Source organism: Histomonas meleagridis (genome assembly GCF_020186115.1).
Source record: "Histomonas meleagridis strain 2922-C6/04-10x chromosome Unknown contig_18, whole genome shotgun sequence".
Taxonomy (NCBI): domain Eukaryota; phylum Parabasalia; order Tritrichomonadida; family Dientamoebidae; genus Histomonas; species Histomonas meleagridis.
Window position 1 is genome coordinate 72,244 of NW_027150797.1, and position 27,869 is coordinate 100,112.

The following is a 27,869-nucleotide window of genomic DNA, read 5'->3' on the forward strand; positions in this document are numbered from 1 at the left end:
TATCATTAACTATTTCATCGAATATTTCAAATAATAAATAAGAAAATCGAATCTCATAAAACAAACTTGAAAATGATAAATAAGGAGAGAAATAATAATTCGATTCATTCTCATTTATATTAATTATATAATCCAATGAATTCATATTAATTTGTTCTGTTTGTATATTATTTGAATTAGATCCGTAAATTGGATTTTCGATATAATAATGATGAAAAGAAATTTTTTCTTTATTTCCTAAATAACTATTTAAAAACATATTACCTTTACCAGATACAATTAATTTATCATTAAAATATATTCCAATTTTCGAAAATATTCCAGTAGATATAAATGTAATTTTTAACCATTTGTTTATAGTGATTTTATATATTGGTTTATTTTGATAATAAATTTGATCATTTTTTATTGATAATTCGATTGAATGGAAATTAACAAAAGTTGTGAATTCATTTGATAAATATATAAAATTAATATAAAATATTAATGAATTATAATTTTGATCAATATAAATATATGATTTTTGATTAGGAAAGAATTCATATATTGAATAATTTTGTTCGATTTTATTAAATAATTTTGGTATTATATTATTTGATTTATTTATTATATATAAAAATGAATTCGTGTCTATAAAGCGTTTAAATATTTGTTCAATTAATTCATCGTTTAAATTATTAAAACTTAAATTAAGTTTTTGATATATTGGAAATGAATATTTAAATATTAAATAATAATTATAATATGAATTAGTGTCGACATTGCTTATGAATGGTATTAATGAAGGAAAATGTATAATTTCATTTGGATTTTCAGTTATAATTAAATTTTTAATTAAGTTTATATCAACTTGAAATATTTTCGATTCTTTTGGTTGTGTTATTATCCAATCATCGAAATAATAATTATTTGGAATTAATAATAAGAAATCTAAAAAGTTTTTAATATAATTATTAATAATAGAAAACTTTGATTCTAAAATCGAGAAAACATTCGTAATTTTAAAGTAAAACTTTAAATTTGTTATACTTTTTAATAACTTAAAATAAATATCATAAAAATCATTGTTTTCTAATGTTAATAATATATATTTCAAAATAATTTTCGAGAAATTATTTGAAATAATTTGTATTAATTTATTATAAATTTCATTATCATTTTCATTTTTTAGTTTTAAAATAATATTAAAAATTCGTTCAATTAAATTCATATTTGAATTATTTTTATTTCGTGCTAATAATATTTCGAATATTTGTATAAAAGAGTTAAAATTTTTAATGAAGAAAATGATTTGGTTTATATTTATTTCAATAATTAACTTATTAAAGAAATAATTATCTTGAAAAGTATTCGTATCAAAGTTATATTTATTTAATAATGAATTTAACCATTTAAATATATTCGCATAAACTATATTCGGATCATTATTATTACACAAAAACTCATAAAACTCAACGTTAACAATCGAAATCGAAAAAATTGAAATTTTTAAAATTTTCGTTAAAATTTTTGTATATAGTTCAAACGCAAGTGGATCATAAAAAACAAACGGTAAAAACCAATTTTGTGGGAGAAATTTCATTGGGTTTTGAAGTATTAATTCGGATTTATCTAAGATGTGATTAAGAATTTGTTTCTTAATTCCATTCGAAACATCATTTTTTCGATATAAATCATTTAAATGTGTTAACACATTATAATTTATCGTTTCGTTTTGTATACAAAATAATAATTCATCATAAATTTTAATGATATCATCAACACATTTTGTTTCTAAAAATCGATTTAAATTGGTAAAAAAATCTGTGGTCTCTAATAAATCATAATTTTTAGGATTATTAAGCAAATAGACTTTGATGATTCGTAATGAAAAATCTAAATATAATGGATATGATCCTTCCGTTGAAAATTGGGATCGAAATAATACATTAAAAACTTCAACAATAAGTTCAATGGACTGGATTTTGATTTCATTTAAGAATTGATCTGAAATTAAAAATGGTAAAAATCGTAATAGATCTTCATTATGTGGACAAAAACAATGAATAAGTTCTAATAGTCGTCTGGAGTGTATAAATATATTGCAAATCCCTTCATCTAAAAAAATTGATTGAATAAATTCAAAACAATTAATATCGATTCCAATAAATTTCTTTGAAAAAATCATATCAACCATGAAAATATATTGATCTGGCTTTGGAATTTTGTTAAAAAATCGAATAAAGATTTGTACTGCTTCACAACATAAGAGAAATGTCTTTTGATCTATCACTTCATATTTTGTATTTTCTTCAAAATTAACAAAAAGTAAAGGAAGGCTACTTGCAAATCCTTGAATAGAGTCCATTTCACAATTTCTTGGAAATGATTGATCTCGAAATATTTCAACGAAAGATTCTAAAACGGAACTGATAAATCGCTTTTTCTCATCATCTTTAAGTTCTTTTAAGTTTTCTGGTTGAAAAATAAATATATTTTGATACGTTTTGGGAAATGAAAACCGTTTAGTCAAATTACTTTGTCACTTTTAATAAAATATTTAATTCCAAAAAATCCAAAAAATTAAAACGCAAAATAAAAAAATGATGTGTTAGTTTAGACGGATTTGTTGAATGTATTTGCTATAGAAGTAAATGCAAAGGAACAACAATATTTGGAATCCTACAAAATATGAAATTGCTTGTGTTGTTGTTGTTTTCTTATACTTTCCGACTGATTTAACAACTTTCTTCTGAACCTTTTCTGAAACTTCTCTATTTTGATCAAGAGATTTCGAAACAATTTCACGAAGAGAACCAATAATTTCTTTTCTGACTTGTTTCATTGAGGTTTGTAATTCAACACGTGTTTCATTTACAAGCTTATCAATGTCTCCTTTTAATTTATCTGCTTCTTGTTGTAATTGTAGAAATTCTTTCTTCATTTCTCTATCACGTGCATCAACTGAGTTTAAGACTGTATGAAGGTGTGAGCCGATTTCGTATTCAATTTCATATCTGGTTGCTGCAGAATCTATGATTGTAGCTAATTCTGTTAAAGCCCAGATGATAGCTTGATATTTTTGACCTTGAGTTTTCAATTTATTGTATTCAAGCAGATACCTCTCGGCTATAGTTTGTTCTAATCCATGTGTGTCTGAATCTGAATTAGCTGATATACCTAAGACAGAAAATAAAACGAGACCAAACATTGGATGTCAAAACCGCTTTCTGACAAAATTTCCGATTGAAGAGACCGTTTACATTAATATGGACTAAATGACTAAAAAAGAAGAAATGAATGACCATTCTTTTGACATAGCAATTAAAGCTCTTGTCAAACGAGATTTCTTTCCTGATTTAAAACAAGATCATCAAGATGAAACTATTAATAAGTATGATTTAAATTCATTTTGTAACACTTACATTAGTAAAAGCGATGCCAAGTTCGTGAACTCAATAGAAAATGACAGAAAATTACTTAGAAGTTCTGCACCAAAACCAATATATCCTTTAAATGTTGATGATTCTAAAATGAATCCTTGGCCTCATCCACAATATAATGCCTTATTCTATGAGCCTCCAACAATAAATTCAAATAAGCATAATGCCATAACATATAACAAAACTCGTAAAGTTCCATCAATTCGATTTTCTCAAACAAGATTGCCTGATGAAGCTTCGTCGTCATTTTTCAAAGACTTCCCGGCTTACCATCCATTTACAACAGAATCCTCCACAACTGAAAGTGAGAGTGAATTTGAAGGAAGATCTCAATACTCTGCATATGCAATCAAAGCTTACCAAAACTCATCTAAACAGATCAGAAGAGATAGGTTGGAGAAAAGAAAGAAGAGGAATGAACTTTCAAGTCGTGGTCTCGATCTTCTTAAAACTTTGGAATCAAAGGATTAAAAACACATTATATTAAACATATTTCGTTAAATCACGAACTTTTTTTATTTATTTATTGCAATGGTATATTAAAGATTTCCTTCTTTATTTTTTGTTAGAGTCCAATATTTCATTTCATGTAGTGTAGTGCCTTAATGATTTTTACAAAATTGGTATCTAATCTGATGTGTTGAGTTAAGTTTGATAAAATAAATGAAATATTTAGGGAAACTATGTGAGAAAGATTTCCTAGAATCGAATGAAAAACGGTTGGACAAAAAAGTCTATTGGAGCGATTATTATCGTAATCACAAAAAGTCGTTATAATACAAATGTGACTTTTATTTATTCTTTGTTAAAAACATAATATAATATATGTCTCGTATGATTTATGAAAGTTCTTTATGTCACCTCATCAGTAGAAATATTATTTCTATTTTTAAATATTTGTAATGAAAATGAATTCTTCATTCGACCAACTTCGATATTTCACGAAGTTTGTTGCCATATTTAAATGTGTTCTGAAAGGTATTTCACTGGGTTTGTTGCCATATTTGAGAGCTATCGTTGCCATGTTTGAATGACGCCGATCATTCCCATGTACTGAAATATGGTGTGTATGCCATATTTTTAGAATTTCAGGTGGCAATGAAAGTGTCTATGTTGAAGTCTAAATATGAACTACAGCCATCATGCGGTGAAGGGTTGTTGGATAACTTCATTTTAAAACAAAGAAAGAAGTGGGAACCTACACAAAGCAACTCTATTACATAAGAATATCACATTTTCAAAGTTAAAAAAGATTAGTTTTCGTTATCAAATTTCGAAAATTAATATCAAAAAGCAATTTAGAGATAAAACATATTTGATAATTACTTTATTTCATTGAAATATAGGGTGTCCAACACCAAGTGTAGCATCTCATTATACAAATAAAATTTAAATGAACTAAAATAATGATTAGAATGTTTACTTGATATACTCTCCTTTGGTATGTATTACTTGTTCCAATCTCCTTTCCCATTCTTCAAAAACCCGTTTTAACATATCGGTTGGTATTTGTTGTAAAATATCAGTTATACATTTTTTTACCACCTTTCTTGATTCGTATGATTGACCTTCCATTTTATTTTTGATATAGCCAAATAGGAAGAAGTCTGATGGTGCTATATCTGGTGCATAAGGATAATGAGGTGCTCTTTTAAGACCTTTAATATTCATTATATTAGTTGTGTGCTTCGATATGTGAGGACGTGCATTATCGGCATGGACGGTTAATCTTCTTCCTTCATTATCTAAATATCCCCCATTTAATTTTGCAGGTTCCTTAATAATATTATTCGCATTATACTTCGAATTAAATGTTTCGCCTTTTGGAAGAAAGTTAATAACCTTTATTCCGCTTGGATTCCAAAAAGTTGTCAGCATAATTTTTTTATCTGTTAAAACCTTATTTGGACGTGTTTGAGGCTGACTTCCGATGGGTATCCATTGTTGAGAAGGATAATATGAATATTCAAACCAAGATTCGTCTCCTGTAACGAAATATATATAATTGTTATGTTTGGCTGAATTCAGAATCTTAAAAAATGCCTTTGAGATTGTTACTTTTCGAATTTATTGTTTTTCTGAGAGACTGTGGGGAACCCACTTTAAATGCATGCTTACATAAAAAAGCATATTTGTTAAATGATAATATACCGTACTTTTTGGAATCCTCGTAGTGTTAGCTATATAACGAACAGATGCAAATGGCTCTTCATCAAGTACATACAAAATTTTTTCATTAATGATTTTGTGTTCATCGAAATTTGCATTTGAAGTTTCCTTGTTAACGGTTTTTGATGTTTTGCAATTTCTAATATATTTTGTAATTGTTGAATATGAAATACATTGATCTTGAAGAGTCAATTTCATTTCTGTATATATTGATTTTTTATTTTTCCCTTGTAAGTGTAAGAAAATCGCAATTGATTTCTGATCGAGTTCCATTTTGAACTTTTTGAGTATTTTAAACGTATATTTTTTCCAATTTTCTATCAAAAAAGTTCAAATATCTCATTATATCTAATTTTTTATGAAACTTCATATTTATAAAAAATAAAATGTTATATTCATATATTATTTATATATATATATATTAATAATTAAATATGCTCACATATGGAGATGCTACACTTAGGGTTGGACACCCTATATTACATTTTTAAAGTTAAATTGATTAGTACAATTTTTGTGAATATCAAATAATAGTTTGATTTCCGTGAATATGATTCAAATAAAAAATAACATAAATAACATACATAAATTATAATGAATAATGATATAAATGTAATGATAAAATAATAAAAATGGTCATTTTCATTAAAATTTTAGTGATATTCAGAGAAATATTAATTAAGAAATATCGTAACGAGAAACAATTTTTTTTTATTTTAAAGACGGAAAATGATGTATTGAAATATTATTTGGTAATATATTTTTCAAACAGAATAATTCGAAATATTCATATATAAATTAATATATATAATATATATAAGAGGCATAGATAATTAATTATAAATTTAAGCAAAATAATGTTTAAATATTCATAAATTTATTCTCAAAATTTAAAATTTAATCAGACTTCGTGTTTACTAATTCACTTTTTTATATATCATTTTTTTAATAATGGTCGAGCAATATTTGGATTCAGCAAAATCATTGCTGAATCTCACCATGTTCTTTACTCATTTTTAGTTTTTTGAAGACCTAAGCTTTGACCTGTAATTGAAAACTGTCTTTCAGCTGTTGCTGAAGATGATGGTATAGACAGAAATTCCATAGCAATTTCTGCCAAATTATTCAATTTGGTATCAAGCTTACTGTACCAATATCTGAAGAGATCAGGGTTTGGATCAATGCAATTTAGGTATTCATTAAATGCATCAAATTGATCATTATTATTGTTGGAACGGAAGAAATTGAAGTAATCATATTCGATGATTTTATATGTTTCATTAGCTTTATTTTTTGAATTCCATAATTATCGAATCATTTGATCAGCAATATTAATTTCTTCTCTGGTTAAAACTTTATCATGGATAATAAGGGCTATCACTAGGGTTGGCCCACGATTAATCGATTAATTTTCGATACGAGTCACTTTTTTTATCGATAAACACCGATTAATAACGGTTTGAATCTCGATAAAAGCCACTTTTTTTATCGATAAAATCAATTTTGAAAAGTGACGTTATTTATCGATTTTATCGAAAATTCCTGGATTGAATGAAACGACGTCATTGGTTTCAATGTTATATAACTAAGTCAATAGGAATGATATTTACTGCAAGTGCAATTGAATTAGCATCCTTCAAGATATTTTAAATTTCTTATTTAATTAAATTAATTAAAATTGATAATTTTTGGACGTCACAGACTAAATTAGTTCGTGATTTAAGTTCACAGATTTTATTTAAATCATCATTTTCTATTGTTGAAAATGAATGTACATTTTCGATTACAAAAGCTTTTAAGTGATATATCATTTTTGTCATAATAATATATTCATTTTCAAATTTATTATCTTCATCTTCATTTGAATCATAAATACGATGTACTCTCTTACAATGTTTAGAACTATTTGAAACAGTTTGAAATTTTTAGACATTTCCTACATTATGTGCAATGATAATGGGAAAGATGGAATTATTTTTGTCGTCTATAATTTCTGGAGTCACTATATTCGAGTGTCGCTGTCGGAAAGTTATTTGTTTATGAGTACACATTTTTATTATTCTTTGTTTATGTATTTACATTTTGCTTTGTTATAATGCATATTGTGATTTTGAGGATTTTCATATGTTGTATGTTATATCAACTTTTGTTTTGATACTTTTCTTTCGATTGTTTTGTGCGAACATTTGTTGATTTTGATTGTTAGCAGTATAAATAAAGTAAATTTACAATTTCTGTGTAACTTTCTTGTCGTGCAATTTGAATTGCTGTCAAATATTATTAAAGCATATTCTAAATTATTAAAACATATTCCAAATTATTAAAACATATTACAAATTATTCAAATGAATATTTTTTGCATTGACATCAATTCCTTCTTTATCTAAAAGTAATTTTACTATTTCTATATTATTATTTCTAACTGCTATATGAAGTGCTGTTTCAAATTATTAAAACATATTACAAATTATTAAAACATATTCTAAATTATTAAAACATATCCAAAATTATTCAAATAAATAGTTTTTGCATTAATATCAATTCCTTCTTGTTCTATAATATATTTCACAAGTTCAACATTTCCTGATTCTGAAGCAAATGGCATAATATTTTTAGGATATATAATATATAATATATATACATAGTTGCATCTATGATTAATAAAAAACTAAGAATTATATTATGATTAGCACGAGATAAATTTAAACTTTCATTCCAAAAAGTGACAGAAATCGACTTTTGCATGGTTTATGCTGAACGATAGTGGCGACGATAATTTATTTGATGTATTTTATTTTCTTTTTTTTAATTTTTGTATTTTAGCGAAATGCTCAATTTTATTGAATAAATATCTATACGAATTTAATTTGCAAATTATCTTCAAAATATTGACTTGAGATACATTTATCAAGTAAATTATCTTCAAAATATTGACTTGATGTTAATTTCTCTATTTCTTATAATATGAGTCAATACCACCGTTTCTTGAGCATACTTTATTATGAAATTGTCTTTGAGAACGATACGAGCTGATTGAGTAATTTTTATACGTCCACTCATTCAAATTTGACTTCGAACCGCTTGAACATGTAGAATGATATCAATAACTTATAATTGTATTATAATCGTATATAGCGATCATCCTACATTCTTGATATTATAGATATATAATATATGAATACATATTTGCATCTATGATTAATAATAAACTAAGAATAATATCTTGATCTATTAAGAAATTAAAAATTCATAAATAATTTGAGAAACAATGAAATATTACTTATTTTACTTGATTATAATATATAATCTTGATATCAAATTATTTCAAATCTAGCGAAAATATTAATAAACTCAAAAAATTTCAAATATATTGATGGCATATTCATGTAATTTTCGTATATAAGTCATTTTTGATATGTGAATGCACATTCGGCCATATATTGGTACAAACGATACAAAACTTTCTAACGATAACTTTTTTAAATATAATAACAGTTTTTTTATTATTAAATTTTTACAAGGGTACTTTTTCCATCTTCGCATGATAATTTAAAACCAATTGAAAAATTAACATTCATCCTGTGTAATAATCTTTTCACGATACTTATGTTAAGACGAAATCCTCCTTTTATTGTCTTTTTTCTTTTCAACTGATTGAATGATTTTTGTTCGTTCTTCTATTCAAATTTGACTACGAATAGATCGTTAACCGATAACGATGTAATTCATGAATGATAAATTTACTATGATTTATGTTTGACCTAAAATTTGTTTTTCGCAGATAGCAAAAAAACCATAATTTCAATCTCATTTAATGGTATTCATTCCAAATTTTGTAATTTTTTTTTTTTTTTTCCATGTTCGTAATTCAAATTTCAAATATTTTATAATCGGCAACTAAAATTATTCGTAGTTCATAATATATAATGATCAATTTTACATATTCTCCTAAAATAAATCAATATCCCCTCATTGACGATTTCGTTATCCGAAACGATATAATCTATTTGTGTGATTTTTATTCGTTCTACCATTCAAATTTGACCATAACCCTTTTGGTTCTTGAACTATATGAATTAATTGAAGATTAACTTTTTTTTTTTAATATGGGATTTGATTTTTGTTAAAGGCAATGTTCTTCTAAATTTTGCCAAAGGCAATGTTCTTAAAAAATTATAAAATAAACGATAAACATAGTAAAGAATCAATTGAATGTGTAACTAAAGCTTTATTTGAACTCTATAGTACAGGTTTATTTGATCCTAAAATTATTCATTGTGATTCAGAAAAATCATTTTTATCAGAACCTTTACAATATATTTCAAATCATTTAATTGGTACTAAAATAATTCCTGTTGAAAGAATGATATTTAAGAATAAATTATATCCTATACATTCATCTTAAGCTATAATTAATAGAATTTGTAGAACTATTAGAGATATGGCTGATAATATGGGTTCATAGTGTATTCAACCTTATGATATGAATAAAATTATACATTATTATAATCATACTTATCATAAAACATTATTTAAATCAAATCATAGAAAAATATCATCATTCGAAGCATAAGTAGAACAAAAATCTTTCGGTTTACCTTTACATTAATTCAATTATAAAATTATGAAACAAGAAAAATTCTATTTACCTCCTGGTACAACAGTAACAGTTCATAAAACAGATCAATTAAAAAAGAGATCAAAAATATTACCATATATTTATATAGTAGATAATTTCGAAATAGGTAGATTTAATATACATAATGAAATATATAGAAGAATGTCAGTACCAAGATATTCATTAAATCCAGTTCCAAATGCAATTAATATATTTTCAAAAAAAGATGATCAAATATTCCATGATAATATTAAATTGATGTTTATTAATAATGAATAAATATTTTTTTTAATAATATATTGAATTCATTTTGATTAATGTGTTATATTCTTTATGATATTGTGAACTAAAATCATAGTAATTAATCTTAATCGAGCTAACTTTTTTAATATAATTTACATTTATTAAACATTCAGGTTCATGATATCCATAACTTAATCTAACTTGATTAAAATCAATTTCTAAAATTAAACTTATAGCTCGTACTAAATCATTAGCATTAATTATAATTTTTACATTATTATCAGTTAAATTTGCTATTAATTTTATATTATTTGTTTTTAATATTGCACTAAATGTTAAAGCGATATGTTTATATAAAGCACTAGCATTATCAGTATTGAGTTCAGTTTCTCTTGTAATAATTTTCGGTGATTCTTCATTAACTTCAGGATAATGTGCTGGTGGTTCACTATTGTTATTATTAATTATAACTTTACAATTAGCACTAGAACTATTATGTTCAGTATTATTCTTCCCTACATGGGGTAATAAATCACTTATTTTAATCATAAAAAATAATGATTTTAAAAATTTTTGTTTAATAACTTACTCATCTGCTAGTCCATTAGGTGTACCAATTATACTTACTACATGATTTTTGACTGCATCAAACATTATTTTTTCATGATTAGGGTCATTTAACAAATCAGTAACAACTCTTTTACAAGCAGTTGAATAATAACTTTCACCTGTCTCTGGCAATTTATATTTTTTACCTGCAGCAATATCTGTAATATTACGTTGTTTTAATGAATTTTCTACTTTAGGAATAACCATTGTTTTACCTTAATGCAGAAAATACTTAAAGTATTGGACAATAACCCCTAATTCTTCCTCGATATTCACTATTATTTTTATAACGATTAACGAAATCGTTATATGCATCTTGTTGCATTAAAAAAAATGATTTTGAAAAATAAAATTTTTTTATTCGATTTTTATATTTTGATTATTAACGTCAATAATTATTCTTCGATGACCACTATTTTATTTTCCCAATGATTATTTTTAATTTCATTATTAAATTGTTTCCATTTTAATATATCTTTAACTATATCTTCTGCTTGATTTTCAGCTACATATAAAATTGGGATTTTAATTGAGGGTTTTAATGATTCAAATGTAGGATCATTTTCTAATCCATTTTTATTAATATAAATTAATAAATGAGTTCTAGGACTAATATTACTATGACATAGTCGACGAAACCTAAACCGAACTCTAGCCTATTAGCATCTATATAAGAAAATACATTCTCTTTTTTAATTTCGTTATTTTTCTCTCTATTTTTTCGTTCTTTTATATCTTTAAACATTTGTAAATGTTTATTTGTTCTATATATATATATATATATATATAAAAACGATTCGAATGCTCTTAAATGTATACATGAGCTTTTAGGAAAGACTACATTTATTTTGAAAAATTGCCAGCTATCGGTTTTTACACAATTGAATGAATTCTATCACCCAATTAAATCAAACATTATGAACAAAGAATTTGCATGGAGGATAACAGCTTTGTGCCGAATATGTTGTGCTTTACTTGATTTTAACGAGATGAGTAATTGGAGATTGATTTTGCGTCAAAGGCTCAATCTCCCTGAATTACCTCTAAACATTTATCACAGAAGAATTCAAATTGAAAATCAAAGGAAATTGTTAAATTTCCATAGGAGATCTGTGGATTAAAAAAAAAAAAAATGAGAGCAAAGATCACAATATAAAAGAAGAAATGAAAAACTAGATAAATCTGGTTATTTGGGGAAACCAAGTGAATCAACATGATTTCAATAACAAAATTGAATACATTATAAATTTTTACCACTTTTTGAATTGATAATTGACAAAAAAAAAAAGATTGGAAAAAATTTATATGTAGTCCCTGGTTTCGAAATATTTTTCAATATAATTTCAATATAATAGATTAAAAATGATTTGCTATAATTCTAAGAGAATGGAATGTCAATTTTCTTTTTTAGAGTTTAGATATTCTAATTCATAAAAAAGTCGATCTTTTATATTTCAATATATAATGAATATTTTAACAAAAGAAAATCATATTCATTTATATCATGAATTAATTTATTTATGATATTTATGATAATATTATTTATTGATCATGCGAAACTGGAGAAGAGCTCCAAAATTTGTGAAGCATTGAATCCGTCACAATGTGATCGACTTTTTGAATTCAAAGTTTTCGATTTGCAATTTTTTCGAATTGAATGCCTTTCAATTTCAATATAAAGCCTAAATTTATGATTTTACCCTTTGATTTGACGGTTATTTGAATAAGTAGTCGAAAAAAATTAATATCTATTATTTTCTATAATTATATACAATATTTTTTTTTTTAATTGTCATATGAATAAAATCTGTTAATATCTAATATTTACTGAGATATTCACATTTTAAAAACTTAATTTTGAATTATGATATGGCCGGACTACACCCTTAATGAAGGAGCATTTTTAGTATATCTTCGAATATTTTCTTTAATTTTATCATTTAATACTTCAAGACTCAAATGTGGAAATGAATTTGTCTCTTTTCCATTTTTTGAATTATTAATATCTATGGTTTGTATCGAATAAGTACAGTCTTCTAACTCCCAAGCTATTGGATAAAAATCATCCAAATCGTTTGATTTAACGTAAATTGAACCAACAATACACATTTCATCGAAACTTGGTAATGTTAGTTAATCATCAATGTCATTTAAAGAATTGATATGTTTTACACTCGTATCATTAAAATCATACCATTTGTGATTAATAAGGAATAAAATTGTATAATGCCCTAGGTTAATATTATTTAAAATGATATATAACTCAATGTAAAACAAATTTTTTTGTTATCAAAATATCTGAACTAAATTTAGGAATTTTAAGTATTCTATAAATTTTAAAAGGGCTATTATCAAAATTCCAATTTTGATCTCAAGGTGCAATAGAAAGTATTAGAATTTTCGAATAAGAATTGATAAACATTGTTCCATAAATTTTTTTTTCTGCTGTTATGTTTTCTGTGTGATAATATTTTCCTGATCATAATTTCACACTTTCTTCGCTTTTTCCATTCGGACATAATGGAATTTCTGAATCATCATAATTAGTTGTATTTGTTTTTAATTTTTCATTTGTGTTTTTTTGTTCTTTCAACGAATCAAAATGAAGTGATAAATAAATTTTTGATTGATTTGAGAAGTGTCTCAATAATTGAATAAAAGATTTCGAAGAAATCTTGCTGACTATTTGAATTAATCGAAAACTCTTCTGACATTGTGTCGATAAAATCAAATAATTTAGTTGAATAATATTTCTGATTGTTGAATGTTTCAAATAATTTTTTGAATTTTATTGGAAATGTAATACTGAAGCTAGTATATTTTTAATAGTTTCTGAAATTGGAGGACAATGTAATATCATCTGTAATAAACAATCAAAATAACATGTGTTATCAAAATAAATAATACCATTAGGAACATTTTTCAAATTATCATTGGGTAAAGTCGATTGTGCAGACGAATTCATTTGTGACATACATTAATATTCATTCATAAATATTGAATATTTATTTTTTTAGAAAGATAGCTTGTTTTGCACGCGTCACTTTTTGGCTATTCTGTTTATCTCATTAGCTATTATGTTCTGAAAAAAAGGAGATTTACTTTTGCACGCGTTACTTTCTGAGATATTCAGTTTTGCACATCATATAAAAGCAATTGCAACGAGCTGTAATTAAAATCAAAATAATCAAATTGTTGAAAATAATAAAAAGAATAATATGGAAAATACTATCAAAAATATTATATTTCATCTTAAATCTTTTATGATACTAAATGGATATTTTTTTTCGGACATCGAAGATGAAGACTTAAATTCAATTTGTAATTTGGGATCAAGATCTTCACTAGTAAGGACAGTAGAAAAATTATCTCATTGAACACGGCAAAAAATAAAATCAATACTGAAAAATGCTACAATCATATCATTGGCTGTAGACGAATGGAGGGGCAGAATGAATAGGAGATATCTTGGCGTCACTGCAACAACTATAATAGATTAACAATATCTAATTTTCAGTCGCACACAGACCTATGATGCAAAAGCATTGTACAGCAGAAGTAATTAGAAAACATTTAATGGAAATACTAGTTGAATATAACATAAATAATCGTATTAAATGTGCAGTTACTGATAATGGTGGTGCAGTTCCTGCAGCATTCTATGATGAGCCAAACGATATTAATAATTTGCAAAGCCAATAGATTTCCTTGCATTTGTCATATAATTAATTTATATGCATAAACATTTCATATTGAATAATGATTTAAATGAATTTATGTGTGTAAAAAATTTATTTGACACGCCTTGTTTCATTGCATATTTGGAGAATGTAAACAGTCGAATCAAAAAAATTGCGAGCTATACTGAAATTTGATGGTAATCACAATTTAATATGTCAAATGATTTATTATTAATGTTGAAAAATCATATAAATAAATATAATGAATTAAACCAAATTACTAAAATCACTGAAGAATTCTGGGAAAATTAGAAACATTGGCATAAAATTGCTGAGGTTCTTATATAATGTATTAGACTGGTATAGACGATGCTGAACAATGTACCCCAAAACACATTCAAGATGAAGAAATCCCAGATGTGATGTTTATCCCAAAATTTCTATCTGATTTTTAAAAACGTAATAAACTGAGCAGCAGAGGTACAGAAGAAGGTACAAGACTAATGAAAATGAAATTGATGAGTGGATGGAAACCGTAAGAAACTTGATACAAACAAAACCTGCTGATCAAATCATCAATGGTGATGAAACATCATGGCATATTCTGCCTTATCCATGATAACATTGGAAGATGTTGGATCAGATGCTGTAATTATCAATGTTCATGATTCCGAAAAAACTATTATCTCTGTAATGGCCTCAATTACATTTGCAGGTACCAGGCTTCCATTTTATAGCTAAAAAACCGACTAATTTGGTCGAACGAACACAGATTGGCAATCATACATTGATGATGATCCATTGCACAAGACAGGAAAAATCAAACAAATGGCGAAAGCATTTAAGTTATATTCATGAAAATCCTGGTGAAAGAATTGGTATGATTTACGCAATTCAGACTTTAATATGTGCTTGAGAACACATTAGCCCTGATGTAATAAGTGAAACTTGGTCAATATATTAAATTCAACTTCAATAAACATTTTTGATTTTATTTTCATTAATGATTGTGTTTAAAACAATATGTTGTGCAAATCTGATATCAGATAATATAATTTCGAAAAAAATTCTTTCCAAATTTGTCCATAAGATATATTACCGATTTGCTTTCGAAGCGCATGGAGATTAGTCACTAATTATTTGTTCATCGCAAAATATATGAGAAAATTCTAAATTTCTATCGGTTTGCCGATAGAATTCGCGAATTGTAGGAAATTTAGGGTTGTGCATTTAACAAGACAAGAATCAAATCATGGAAGATTTTCGGAAGGAAAGTATAATAAACTTTTTGCATAATTGAGTTATACATAAAAAAAAGTGAATTGTAATTGTGGGTAGTAATTCTATTATTCATAAATTATTGAAGTGCGTTTTCCGTGCATTCATGAAGGCAAGAATTTTAAATGTCCTGATCTACCTGAGCTAATCTGAACGAGAAAAGCATTTAATTCATTTGAAGAAAAAGTGAATTGATTCAATCAATTTCGAATTTACGATATAAATGATTCAATGAATATTAGATTCACGAAGTAAATCCGCTTATTCATTAATCATTCGATATAAAATTAATAATAAATAAATAGGAATAAACAGGAAAGAACAAAAAGAAAAAAAAAGTAAAAAGAAAACCAAAAGAAGAAAAGAAGGAAAAAAATTTGGTGTAAGAAATGAAAAAAACATGAGGTTCTTTGAGGAATTATTGACGCCGATTTTGTTTTACATGATGTCTGAATTATCTATTCAATTTTTTGAGGAAAGTTGTCAATTTTGAACACTCAATTCAAACTAGTTCGAATCATGTCGCCGATTAAACGGCAAAAGTGACACAAATAGTCATATTTTTATTTTTAGTTCAGAGCTTCCATTTTTCGATGTTTTTCCGTAATAAAATTTTAGCAAGACAGATCTTTGGAAAATTACTTATTCAGATTATTAAATAAACCTACACATTTGAATGAACCTACATCACTTTTTTTGACCGTTAAAAGTAAGTTGAGGACCGTTTAGGTTCATTTTATATCACAAAAAAAAAAAAGTACAAACGGAAGACCATTATTCGGAATGATCAAAATGAAACTATATCAGGCCCTATCAGAGTATTTATCAGAAACAGATTTTCGAGCAATTTTACGAGAATTTTCTGAAAAAAATTTAGAAAAATTATCGATAATTCATTAACCAGGCAGTGAAAATCTATCGAATTATTGAAGATTCCGACACAATGGATATTACAATTAGTTCATTAGTCAAATCATTAAATATTGACAGGGGTAATTTAAATCGGAAGATATATAAAAAAGTACAAAATAAACCAGGTCACCCATCTTATTTAACACAAGACCAATAAGAAGAACTAGTTTTATATTTACAATTAAGATGTGAAGTCCACAAACCCATGACATTCAAAGATATGAATGATCATATTTCAAATAATTTCAACATCGATGTTTGTCCATCATGGCACAATCATTTTATAAAACGACACAGTGATATGATTTGGATGACAACTGCATACCCACATTAGAAAGGATGAATTTTTCTAATCAAACAAGATGGAGAAGCTCTCATTGATAATTAAAAAAAGTATGTTGAAAAAATTCCAACTGAATTAATTTTTAATATCGATGAGGTGGGTTTCCGAAAGTGGTCAGATAAAAAAAATAAAAGAGTAATTGCCCCGATTACTCTTAAGAATATCCGAATATCCTGTTGGAAGGTCAGGAAAACGTATGAGGGTACTGTCCTACAACCGTGGGAAATTTGAATGGGTAGTATCCGAAAGGTGTGAACTTAATTCAATCATAGTGGAGAATTTGAATAAGGTGTAATATGCATTCGAAAATTGGCTTTCAATTTTTTTTCTGAAGAAATATTATAATTCAATTTCATTTTGAATAATTTACAATTTTCTCAATGTGTTTTGAACAAAAATAAAATTTGGCAAAAGGTAGTATTCATATTTCCCACGGTCGTAGGATAGTACTCGAATTAGTATTATATGTGCAATTTCTATGGCAGGTGACACATTGACACCGATGTTAATCACCCACAGACAGACAATTTACAAAGAACCTCAGGGTACTGGTATAAGAGATGGTGAGAATCTTATTCTTGAATATCAACCAAAATCTTATGTCAATGGCAGTTTATTTTCTAAATACATTGATCAAGTTATACTGAAGTACGTTAAGGAAATCAGAAAAAATGAATTATATGAAAATGAGCCTGCAGTTATATTTTGTGACAATTTCACAACACACCTTGCTGACAAATTGCTTCAAAAGCTTGCAGAAAATAATATTAGACTAATTACTATACCTCCACATTCATCACACATCTTTCAACTGTTAGATCTTGTTACGTTCGGTGTCTTCAAAAAAGAGATGCTGAGAGTTACACCAAAATATAATAAAGGAACAATTATAGATCGAATTGCAGAGGCATTGAAGTCAATTGAAATAGCAACGATTTCAGAAAACAATCGTTGGCATTTGAAATCGCCGGTTTTAATATTGATTTCTCCACAGATCCCGAACGAGCATTAATTGACGAAGAATTTTTGAGAGAAAAAATGGACAAGTATGGGTTCATTGATAATCCTGATTATAAAATTTCAGGGGAATTTGAATTTGTCAATAAAAACGAATTTAATTATTTTTTTATTTTAACTTTTCTAACTCGAATAATCAGATTTTATTGATAATTTTCATAATTTATTAAGAAAATACATTATTATTTCATATGATAATAGAAAATAAGAAAATAATTTAATAATTAAAAAGATAAAATTATTTTTTTTTAAAAAAACAAAAATATATTTACAAAAAGTGATGAAGGTTTATTCAAAAATCTATATGTCGAAATCTCAATTTACAAAAAATGACATAACAAAAATCAAATCCAAGCATGCGACTTTTTTATCAACAATCTATAGCCTTTATATATACAAAATATAGAGTTATATATAGTGTTGCTGCAGTGACAATTATTGCGTCGTGAATATTATTCTATATAAATAGTTTAAATTAATCGATAATTTCCTCAATAAAAATTTTGAAACTATATATCTGCAGGTGTTCAAAACCCACAATAAATTAATTTGAATTTGTAGTAATCATTGTTTATTTACCAGAAACTTCATTGGCTTCTTTTCTGTTCTTCCAAATTCTCAATATAATTATAGGAAATACAATTTTTATATATTCTGTGTACACAAAATCGATTATTACAGTCAAATTGTGAAAATACTTTACACCTTAAAATAATTTCATTGTTTATGTTTCCAATTTTGCTTTCACAGTATTAATCGAAATCGTTCACATTTACTTTATTAAAAATATTACCTCAGCTGTGGCTTTTCCTTCGCGTCTTCTCCGGCTGCAGCAGCTTGTTCCCTGTTTGCGTTTTCCTTCTTATTTCTCCCTTTGTCTTCATCACTTCTGCCTGCGACAGCTTCACGTGCTTCAGCATATCGACTACTTTCATTCCGTCGTAGACGAAGTCTTCGTTCATTTTCTTCTTATATTCCATTGCAGATATTAACAATTTCTTTTCTATCCTCGGCAACACGCATTTGTATCTTCTTTTGATTTTCTCTGTCTTCGGATCATTTTGTACTTTTTCGTTTTTGTTTTTCATCGATTTCATTTTCTGTTCTTCTTCTTTGATGCAATTTTCATACTCCGTGATGATGTCATTCCGTTGTTTCGCTAAATCTATCAAAGGCTGTGAGATCTGTAATAACTTTCGATTGTCATAGACAGCCTTCTCAAAGACATTGAAGATTTGGATGTTATCATTCGGATTTGTGACTAACGAAAATACTTCGTCGATCTTCTTTTGGATTTCTGTTTCGGGATAATGAAAAGTCTCATAGATATAGATAAGCTCGTTTTGAAGATCATTGATTAGTTCAGGTAATTTCTCATTACGTAATGAACGAAGACGTACAATTTCTTTCTCACATTCACTGATGCTTTCTTCCGTCAAAAGTTTCTTCTTTTCCAGGAATTTGTTACGTTCTTCTTTGGGCGTTCGGAGTAATTCCCATTCGTGCGTGATTTCAACGGCAAGTTCATATAATTTCTTGATTCGAGATTCACGAATAGATGTGACGTCTTCAAGATACTCTTGGAGAATCTCAAAGCTTTTGTGTGATACGTCATTGTTGTCGAAGATTTCTTGGATCTTTGGTGAGACTTTAGATTCTATTTGTTTCATGACATCTTGAATATCGGTTTTGTACTGTGATAATATGTTTTCGCGTGACTTAACTTCGGCTTTAAGTTCTTCAATTCGTGATTCAAATCTTTGAAGTCGTTCTTTTGTCAAATCTGTTTCACCAATTTCATTAAATTCTCCTCGGTCTTCTTCTTCATATCCAATCTTATCAAACAATTCATCTATATTCTCTTTAAGTACTAAAAACTCTTCTTCTCGTTCTTCGAAAGTCGGTTTGAACCCGTCGAAAAGTGACTTCACTTCTGTGTATCGTTCAATTAACGTTCCCTCGTTTCCTTTTGATTTTACTTCGTTAATTAATGATTCATTGTTCCCTAAAGCTGCAAGTTGTTTGATATGCGTGGTTTTAATTTCTTCGATTTGAGAAATAAGATGATTTTTGGTGTCAATAGCTTCTTTAATTGCATCACGTTTAACTCGTTCAATTCGATCTGCTAATTTTTGTTCTTCGGCTTCAATCTCGGTTTGTGAAAGACCAAGTTCTTCCCATAAAGATTCTAGATCAGTGGGTTGAGTATCAAGAAGTTGAGATTCGTCATCATCAATAATATTAGCTTCATCTTCTTCAGCATTAAACATAGAATAACTACTTTTATCCCAATCGGCTATAAGTTCAGGAGTTTTGACTGCTTGAAGAGGACCTTTTTTAGGAGTTGTGAAATCATTATTCGTTGTAATTGGAGATGCAGATTTATCAGATTCATCGTCTCTTTGTCGTAATGCAGAGTTTTTGGTAGATATAATGATCGATGCAGAAGAAGAATCAGAACTAGATTCATCATCAGAATTTACACCAATTTCTTCAATACCTATTTCAGTATTTTCATTTTCTTTGTTTGTTTCTTCAAAATCATTACCTTTACTTTTTGGTGTTTGAATAATTTGTTGATGTCTATTATCTTCTTGATCGATATCATCATAAGAAAATGATTGAGCATCTTCAACTAACGTTTCATCTGCATAATTAAAGTTATTTTGATCATCGTAATTGTCGTCAAATTCTTCTTCCGAATACATATTAAAAAAAATTAAACGGACAAATCCGACAGGGGCACCCCAAATTTTACTAAATTTTTTTTTTATTATTTTTTATACTTTATTTTCAGATTGAAGCATTGGTGTTTCCATCGATTCTATTTGCTTTTTCAATTTATCATCATCTTCATTTAAAGCCTTGTAGTAAGGGTCTTTAATTGGGAACAAACAAAACAAAGATAATCCGCAAGAAATCGCCGATAACATCCACAAACCATATTGATAAGCGATTATTGGAATTGTTTTATCTTTCGTATTTTCATATAAAGAAACAACATAAGAAGTGATACTTCCTTCTATTGAAGTGCCTAACATCAAAAAAAGGTTTCCACATCCCATTAATGTGCCCACTAATTCCTTAGATAGCATTTCTTTGAAGGTAATTGCCGCAACAGTTAATGATGCGCCTGAACTTAAAGCGAAAACAAATAACATCGCAATTATCACTGCATCTTTTGGAGTATAATTTAGAACCGAAAAGAAAATTGTTGAACCAGTAGCAATGAATGTACAAACAATTAAACAAATTTTCCTATTTTTAATCCAATTTGAAATTAATGCTAAAAATGGTGCACCAACAGTCCATGCTATTGAAGTAATTGATATGTAATATGAGGATTTCTTTTGATCATATTTAAGTCCGTTTTGTAAATATGATTTTCCCCATGTTGATGATACATTAGAATATGTTGAAGGTGTTAAAAATTTCCATATCGCTAACAACCAAAAATCTCTAAACGTCGCCGACTTTTTGACGTTATTGAGAAGTTTATGCATCGCTTCTTTAAATGTGATTTTGTACTTTGATGGATCGGGTGATCCTTTAAGAAAAATAAAGGCAAAAATGGATAAAAATAAAGAAATACCTGAACCAATATAAAATGCATTAGGCCAATTGGAATCATTAACTGAACTTCCTAATGGACCTTGTGCTAAAAGAGCTCCAAGACCTCCACACGCAATTATAGTACTTTGTGCATATGGAAACAGTTTTGGTGAAAACCATTGAGCAAATGATCGACATACAGGAACATACATGCACCCACAACCAAGACCTACAAAAAATCTGGCTACACACGTTAAATAAAAATTGCGCGATATGCCAGAAACAAAAGTAAAAATGGCGTTGGAAACAAGAGAGGAAGAAATAATGTATGATGTATCATACAAATCAGAAAGAGAACCTACAAATGGTTGAACAAGTGCATAGCTCCAAAAGTACATGGTGGACATTACACCAAGTTTGGATTCTGTAACATTAAGAGATTTTGCAATCTGTTTGTTAAGAACGCCTGTACAATTTCTATGATAATAGCCAATCGCATATACAAGGCTTCCAACAACTACCATTAAAATTTTTCTAATCGTGGATTTTGCATCCATTATCAAGAATATTTTGAACGTTGGCCATTTGAGCAACGATAATTATATTTAACAGAACATGTTAAAAATTTGACACAATCATGAACAAAAGATTCTTTTACTCATATTTACTTGTTCATTTTAAAACATTAAAAAAAAATAGCTTATTCATCGTTTTTATCTATATGAATACATTTCGTTTTATTTATGATGTGCATGAATTGCTCTTGATCCATTTTTACAACCTGCTTCTTTAAGAATTGTAATAACTTCGGTCCTATTCATGTCTTCTGCAAGATCAAGAGCTGTTCTAAAAGCAAAAAGAAAACATGATAAAAGAATAAAAAACATCAGTGAAAAAAGTCAAAAAACATCAAAAATATGTTAAAAACCACAGCGGAAAGATTGACACCATGACTTAAGAATAGTTTTATAGAATCAACTCGTCCAAAAGATGCAGCAATTGTGATGGGTGGTGGATTACCATAATTAATATCAACACCTGATTGAACAAGAGCTTCAACACATTTTTCTTTGCCAAGCATGAGCGACCATTGTAAGGGCGTTCTAAAATTTCAAAGTAAACAAATTCACCATAATTAATTTCAGCACCTGAATCTACAAGTACTTTGATAAAGTTATATTTGCCTGACTTGCAGCATGAAATAAGTGCTTCATTAAGTTAGTTTAAAATAAACTAAATCATTAACATTCAAATTTTGAGTGGTTTTTAACTGAGAAATTGCTTCTTGTAATTTAGTTGGATCATCACCACGAAGTGCTGTTCGAAAAGCAGTTTTATTTTGAGATGCTTGCCGAGAGGAAGCTTTCATCATTCGGGTGCCCTGATTTGTAAATTATTCAATTGTCCTTAACGTGTTTTCTTAAATAATTTTTTACAAAGCTTTTAGAAGGTTGTTTTTTTTCCTTTTTTCAGTTACACTTGTTACAAGTAATGATGATGTCTCTATAACAACACAGGACCTAGTCAATAGAATTAATAACGATCCACATTCTACATATAAATCCAAACTATATCCTCAGTTTACACAAATGACGAATAAAGAATTAATGAACATACTTACACCAGTTAGCCAGAAAATTATTAATCCTATAAGCAAAAATATCTCATCAAATGAAAATATTTTTGTACCAAATTTACCGAGGTTTTTTGCTGGCTGGGGAGTTTATAATTGTACTACGAGCAAAAGCAAATTTTGTTCATACTATAGTAATTCGGCAATCAACAAATATTATTATCAAGTTTTCGATAACAAAGTTTATTTAGCTTCATGGGCAACATCAGTCACATCAGCAATGTCACTAGCATTATCAATTCATTGGAACCAACAATATTTACTCTCAGTTCAATTTCTTTTGGATTGTGATCCATTTTTTAATCCATCAATGGGTCGTCCACCTCTTAACTCTTATGAGCCTCTCTTCAAAAAAGTACCTCTTCAAACCCATTGGCCACAACCGACAACCCCACTTCGTCTTCCAAAAGGCAATCGATCTTATTGTGATTCCGAAACAGATTGTTATCCTGGATGGCATAACTGCCAGCGCAAAAGTGTTTTAATGGGAAGTTGTAATCCTGGTGAAATGAGTGATAATTGTCCAATTTACTTCCTATATGATCCTAAAATTATTCAAAGTCATATCTACAATGTCGGACCTGTAACCTCTACCATTACCATTAGGCCTTCATTCTTTACATATAGTGGAGGTATTTACTCATCGAATGAAAATGAATCAATTATTGGATCACTTGATGTAACAATAATTGGTTGGGGACAACAAAATTCAACCGACAACACTCCTAGTGGGTGGTGGTATGTAATTCCGCATCTTGGCCGTGATTTCGGCGCTTCTTGCACAGAAGTATTTGGCGACCGTTACAATGAAGTTAACGGCTGCAACTCAAAGGACAAAATTTCTGGAATTATGCTTATTAGAATGGGAGCGAATGATTCTGGTATTGAATCCAATGCTGTTGGCGCCATTCCATATAATATGGCAACAGAAGAATATGAGAATTCAAACTAATATATCTCATTAAATAATTTTCTTTATTATACTAAATCAAATAATTGTATTAATGAAAAGAAATTTACTTACTCTTGTTTTAAATCTGGGAATTGAGCATAAAATTCATCATAGGCCTCTTGATTTTGCTTAAGATATGGATATTTTTCATAAAATTCATCCAACCTTTTTTTTTTTTGAGGCACTTTTTTATGCAATACGAATCTTTCATAATCTGGTGGATTTTCAAATTGTTTGCCTGGGATACCATTAAATCCTCCATTATAGAAAAAGAATTTTGTCTTACAAATGTTACAAACAACATTGTTACAACCATCATCTTTGTAATAAATTTTCTCCATATTTTGGACATGTTCTAAAAACCTAATGGGCATTTGTTCTGTAATGACTTACTTAAAAGCATATCATATTCTTGTAATCTAAAATTATACTTAACATAATCCGAATTTTATTTGTATTAAAACCTTTTAATAAGTGGTGAAAATGCCATTGAATTTTAAAATTATAAAAATAATCAACAACTCTTCTAATGTATTCATCTCTATTATCAGGATTTATGTTTAAAAATTCGGTATCATCAGGTTTCAAAAAGTCATATTGTTCATTTGATAAATTTACAACATTACCATTATCATCAATAATATCAAATTGATTGTAGTCTGGGGGATTCAATGCAATCCTGATATAAATCTTTAGCATCATGATGCTGATTTGGATATACTTCTTTTAAGTCATGGAATGAAATTGCTTTGCTTAAAAGCTTCTTATAAAAAACAAGTGGGAAATGTATTGATGTTTGCGTCTTATTCGTAATGTATGCTGATATTAAAAGTCCAAGGATTTCTAAGTTTTTAGCATTATCATCATTCTTTTCTATGTCTGTATTAAACCAATAAATGTTTTTACTGTTGGAGATACATTTCATACAATTTGTTTGTGCAATGAAAAACCAAATTAAATCCATTGAAATTGGTGCAAATTCGAGATTTACTTCGCGTGTAAGTTTAAGACTAATTTGTTCTCCTTCATCAATATGTGTCTGTAATTTCTTAATATCATTTAATTCTTGATCACCAATTCGTATTATGGCTTCTTTGGTTATATTTGGAATTTCTTGTGCGTCATATTCTTTCTTTTTTGTTATGAAAGGAATCATAAGTTTATATTCTTGTTCTATAGTTTGTGTGGTGTTGTTTTCTTTATATTGTTCAAAAACCACTTCTGGAATAGGACATGCATCTTTATATTCTAATTGATGTTCAAGATTTTCGTTCGCTAATATAAGATAATATGGAACGCGAAATGTCTCACCATGCTTGAATTTATATGCTTCAAAGAAATGATGAAAAATATGAATTGCTGATGCCATTAAAATTCGTGATTTTTCAAGTTGTTGATAAAATTCACCAGTGAAAATTCTTGGTATATCAAATTCAGTTGCTTCAACATAATCACTTGTTTGACTAAATTTATCATATGTTAAGAAATCACCAACGATATTATATGCATGTTTTTGCATATGTTTCGATAACCCAAGTAATACTAAAAAGGCTCTTTGCATGTTTTTTATATTATTGCTATTTAATATTCTTTCAACTGTTTGATAAATTTTGTCTTCATCAAGATGAATAGTATTAACATTTTCATCATTATTATAATATTTCAAAAGTTGCTTATTAAAATCAAAACTTCCGTCTTCATTTTCTGGTTCTTGAAAGAGATAAATAAATTCATTCTCATTGTAGATATTTTCTGGTACTGTTTCGCTCATCAACCAAAATGAACTAAAATTAGGCATTTTTTAAAAAAATTAGCCAACTTTACTTATCGTTACATTGAAAACACTGGAAAAATAAATTTATTTTCGGTTAAAATACATCAACATTAATTTTTGCCAATAATTACTTCATTGTTTTTTTTATGAACCGAAATTCTTCAATGTCTTCTCTAAACGTGATTTAGAACCAAGCATTCAAAAAACAAATTATTAAATTTAAAGAAACAGAAAAAATAAAGCCGAATGAAAAAGAGGATATTAAATCGTTTGATAATCTTATTTTTGTCTTGAATTTACTATCAGGTGGAAAATTCAAAGATGACTTACAGAAACTAAAACCTAGAGGTAAGATATTTTTCATTGTTAGAGATTCTTATCTAAAGTATGGAAAATTTATATTAGCTCATAAAGAATCCTTTGGATTCACAGAAGATGACCTAAATAAAATTAAAGATGATCTTGTCCCACTAAGTAAATCCACTGATGATAATGCATTTTTGTACAACTTATTATTGGCTTTTTAATAAGTGTTCTAGAGAAGATATTTTGCCTGAATTTAAGAAAATAACAACTAATATCAAAAAGGTTAATACTGATTTTCTGACAAATGTAAAAGAAATTCCTAAAAAAACTGAAATCAAAAGTATAGGAAAACTCAAAATTCCAGAAAATTATCTTAAGATTGGCCAAGTCAAAACGCCTATTTTAGGTAAAAATCAAATATCAGATACATTAACAGAATTACAAGAAAAACAAAACAAAATTAAAGTTGAATCGGTAAGAGTATTCCATAATATGATTATTCAAAAAACTAAGTAAAGAAAAAGAGGAAAACAAAAAAGAGAAAAGAAAGAAACGTATAGATGATTATCGTATGAAAAAAGAAAAATATTTAGCAAACTTTAGAGCAAATTTGCTAAATTCATCAATAAAAAGTCAACCTTGATATCATATAAATCTTATCTCTTATTTGAAGTTTAACATTGTTTAATAAAAAATTTATTAGTATACACATAAATGTTAAAATTTAGTTTAAAAATCAAACAAAACAAAAAATGATTAAAATCTTCACTTGGGTTCAAGGTATGATTGAATCGCTTTTGATGTTTCCTTTTCCAAGTGCTCCATTTCTATGAGTTCATCACATATCAATCTCAAAGAGTTGAGATAATTGCAAAGATCTTCGTTGGTCCATTCTGTTTCAAAGTCTTGGCCCATATGCTTGAGCAAGCGTTGTAGCTCATGCTTACTACTTTCATTATTTCCAACTGTTTTATCATCATTTTCAAATTGCTCAAAATGAGAATAAATTTGTGTAACCTTTTGAGAAATTTCGCGACCTAAAAGTTGCATCTGTGCATTAAACTTATGTCTTTCGCCACCAAATTTATCATATTTTCCTTGCGTTTTAATAGCTAGTTTCGCAATTTCTTCATTTTCTTGTTGTTGTTTTGCATTTTCAGCATTGTCCTTAAATTGGTCAACCATTACACCAACAAATATATTCGCAAAAACAAAAGCACCGACCCATAACCAAGAAAGGAAAAAGATCAGAGTTAACGGCTTCCCGACAACCGCCGAAACTTCACTGAAAATTGAGAGCCAACTGTCAAAAGTCATCAATTGGAAAACGGTTACCATCGATTTCCCAAATGATCGAAATT

At 27.5% G+C, this 27,869-nt stretch overlaps 6 protein-coding genes across 6 annotated transcripts; 2 read left to right on the forward strand and 4 right to left on the reverse strand.

Moving 5' to 3' along the window:
• Nucleotides 1-2,590: 2,590 nt before the first annotated feature.
• GO595_002383 (uncharacterized protein) lies at nucleotides 2,591-3,190 on the reverse strand (the record flags this gene model as incomplete). The annotated part of the gene is made up of 1 exon (XM_067915286.1): nucleotides 2,591-3,190. The coding sequence occupies one exon, from the start codon at nucleotides 3,188-3,190 to the stop codon at nucleotides 2,591-2,593; it is 600 nt and encodes a 199-aa protein (XP_067777320.1).
• Nucleotides 3,191-3,257: 67 nt separating this feature from the next.
• GO595_002384 (uncharacterized protein) lies at nucleotides 3,258-3,893 on the forward strand (the record flags this gene model as incomplete). Its single annotated transcript, XM_067915287.1, has 1 exon — nucleotides 3,258-3,893. One exon carries the CDS (start codon nucleotides 3,258-3,260, stop codon nucleotides 3,891-3,893), a length of 636 nt encoding a protein of 211 aa, XP_067777321.1.
• A 15,192-nt stretch (nucleotides 3,894-19,085) lies between these two features.
• GO595_002385 (uncharacterized protein) lies at nucleotides 19,086-20,999 on the reverse strand (the record flags this gene model as incomplete). Its single annotated transcript, XM_067915288.1, has 1 exon — nucleotides 19,086-20,999. The coding sequence occupies one exon, from the start codon at nucleotides 20,997-20,999 to the stop codon at nucleotides 19,086-19,088; it is 1,914 nt and encodes a 637-aa protein (XP_067777322.1).
• Nucleotides 21,000-21,071: 72 nt separating this feature from the next.
• Nucleotides 21,072-22,367, reverse strand: GO595_002386 (major facilitator superfamily transporter; the record flags this gene model as incomplete). Its single annotated transcript, XM_067915290.1, has 1 exon — nucleotides 21,072-22,367. The coding sequence occupies one exon, from the start codon at nucleotides 22,365-22,367 to the stop codon at nucleotides 21,072-21,074; it is 1,296 nt and encodes a 431-aa protein (XP_067777323.1).
• A 1,329-nt stretch (nucleotides 22,368-23,696) lies between these two features.
• On the forward strand, nucleotides 23,697-24,428 carry GO595_002387 (cathepsin B-like; the record flags this gene model as incomplete). Its single annotated transcript, XM_067915291.1, has 1 exon — nucleotides 23,697-24,428. The coding sequence occupies one exon, from the start codon at nucleotides 23,697-23,699 to the stop codon at nucleotides 24,426-24,428; it is 732 nt and encodes a 243-aa protein (XP_067777324.1).
• Nucleotides 24,429-27,273: 2,845 nt separating this feature from the next.
• GO595_002388 (uncharacterized protein) lies at nucleotides 27,274-27,693 on the reverse strand (the record flags this gene model as incomplete). Its single annotated transcript, XM_067915292.1, has 1 exon — nucleotides 27,274-27,693. The coding sequence occupies one exon, from the start codon at nucleotides 27,691-27,693 to the stop codon at nucleotides 27,274-27,276; it is 420 nt and encodes a 139-aa protein (XP_067777325.1).
• Nucleotides 27,694-27,869: the final 176 nt, after the last annotated feature.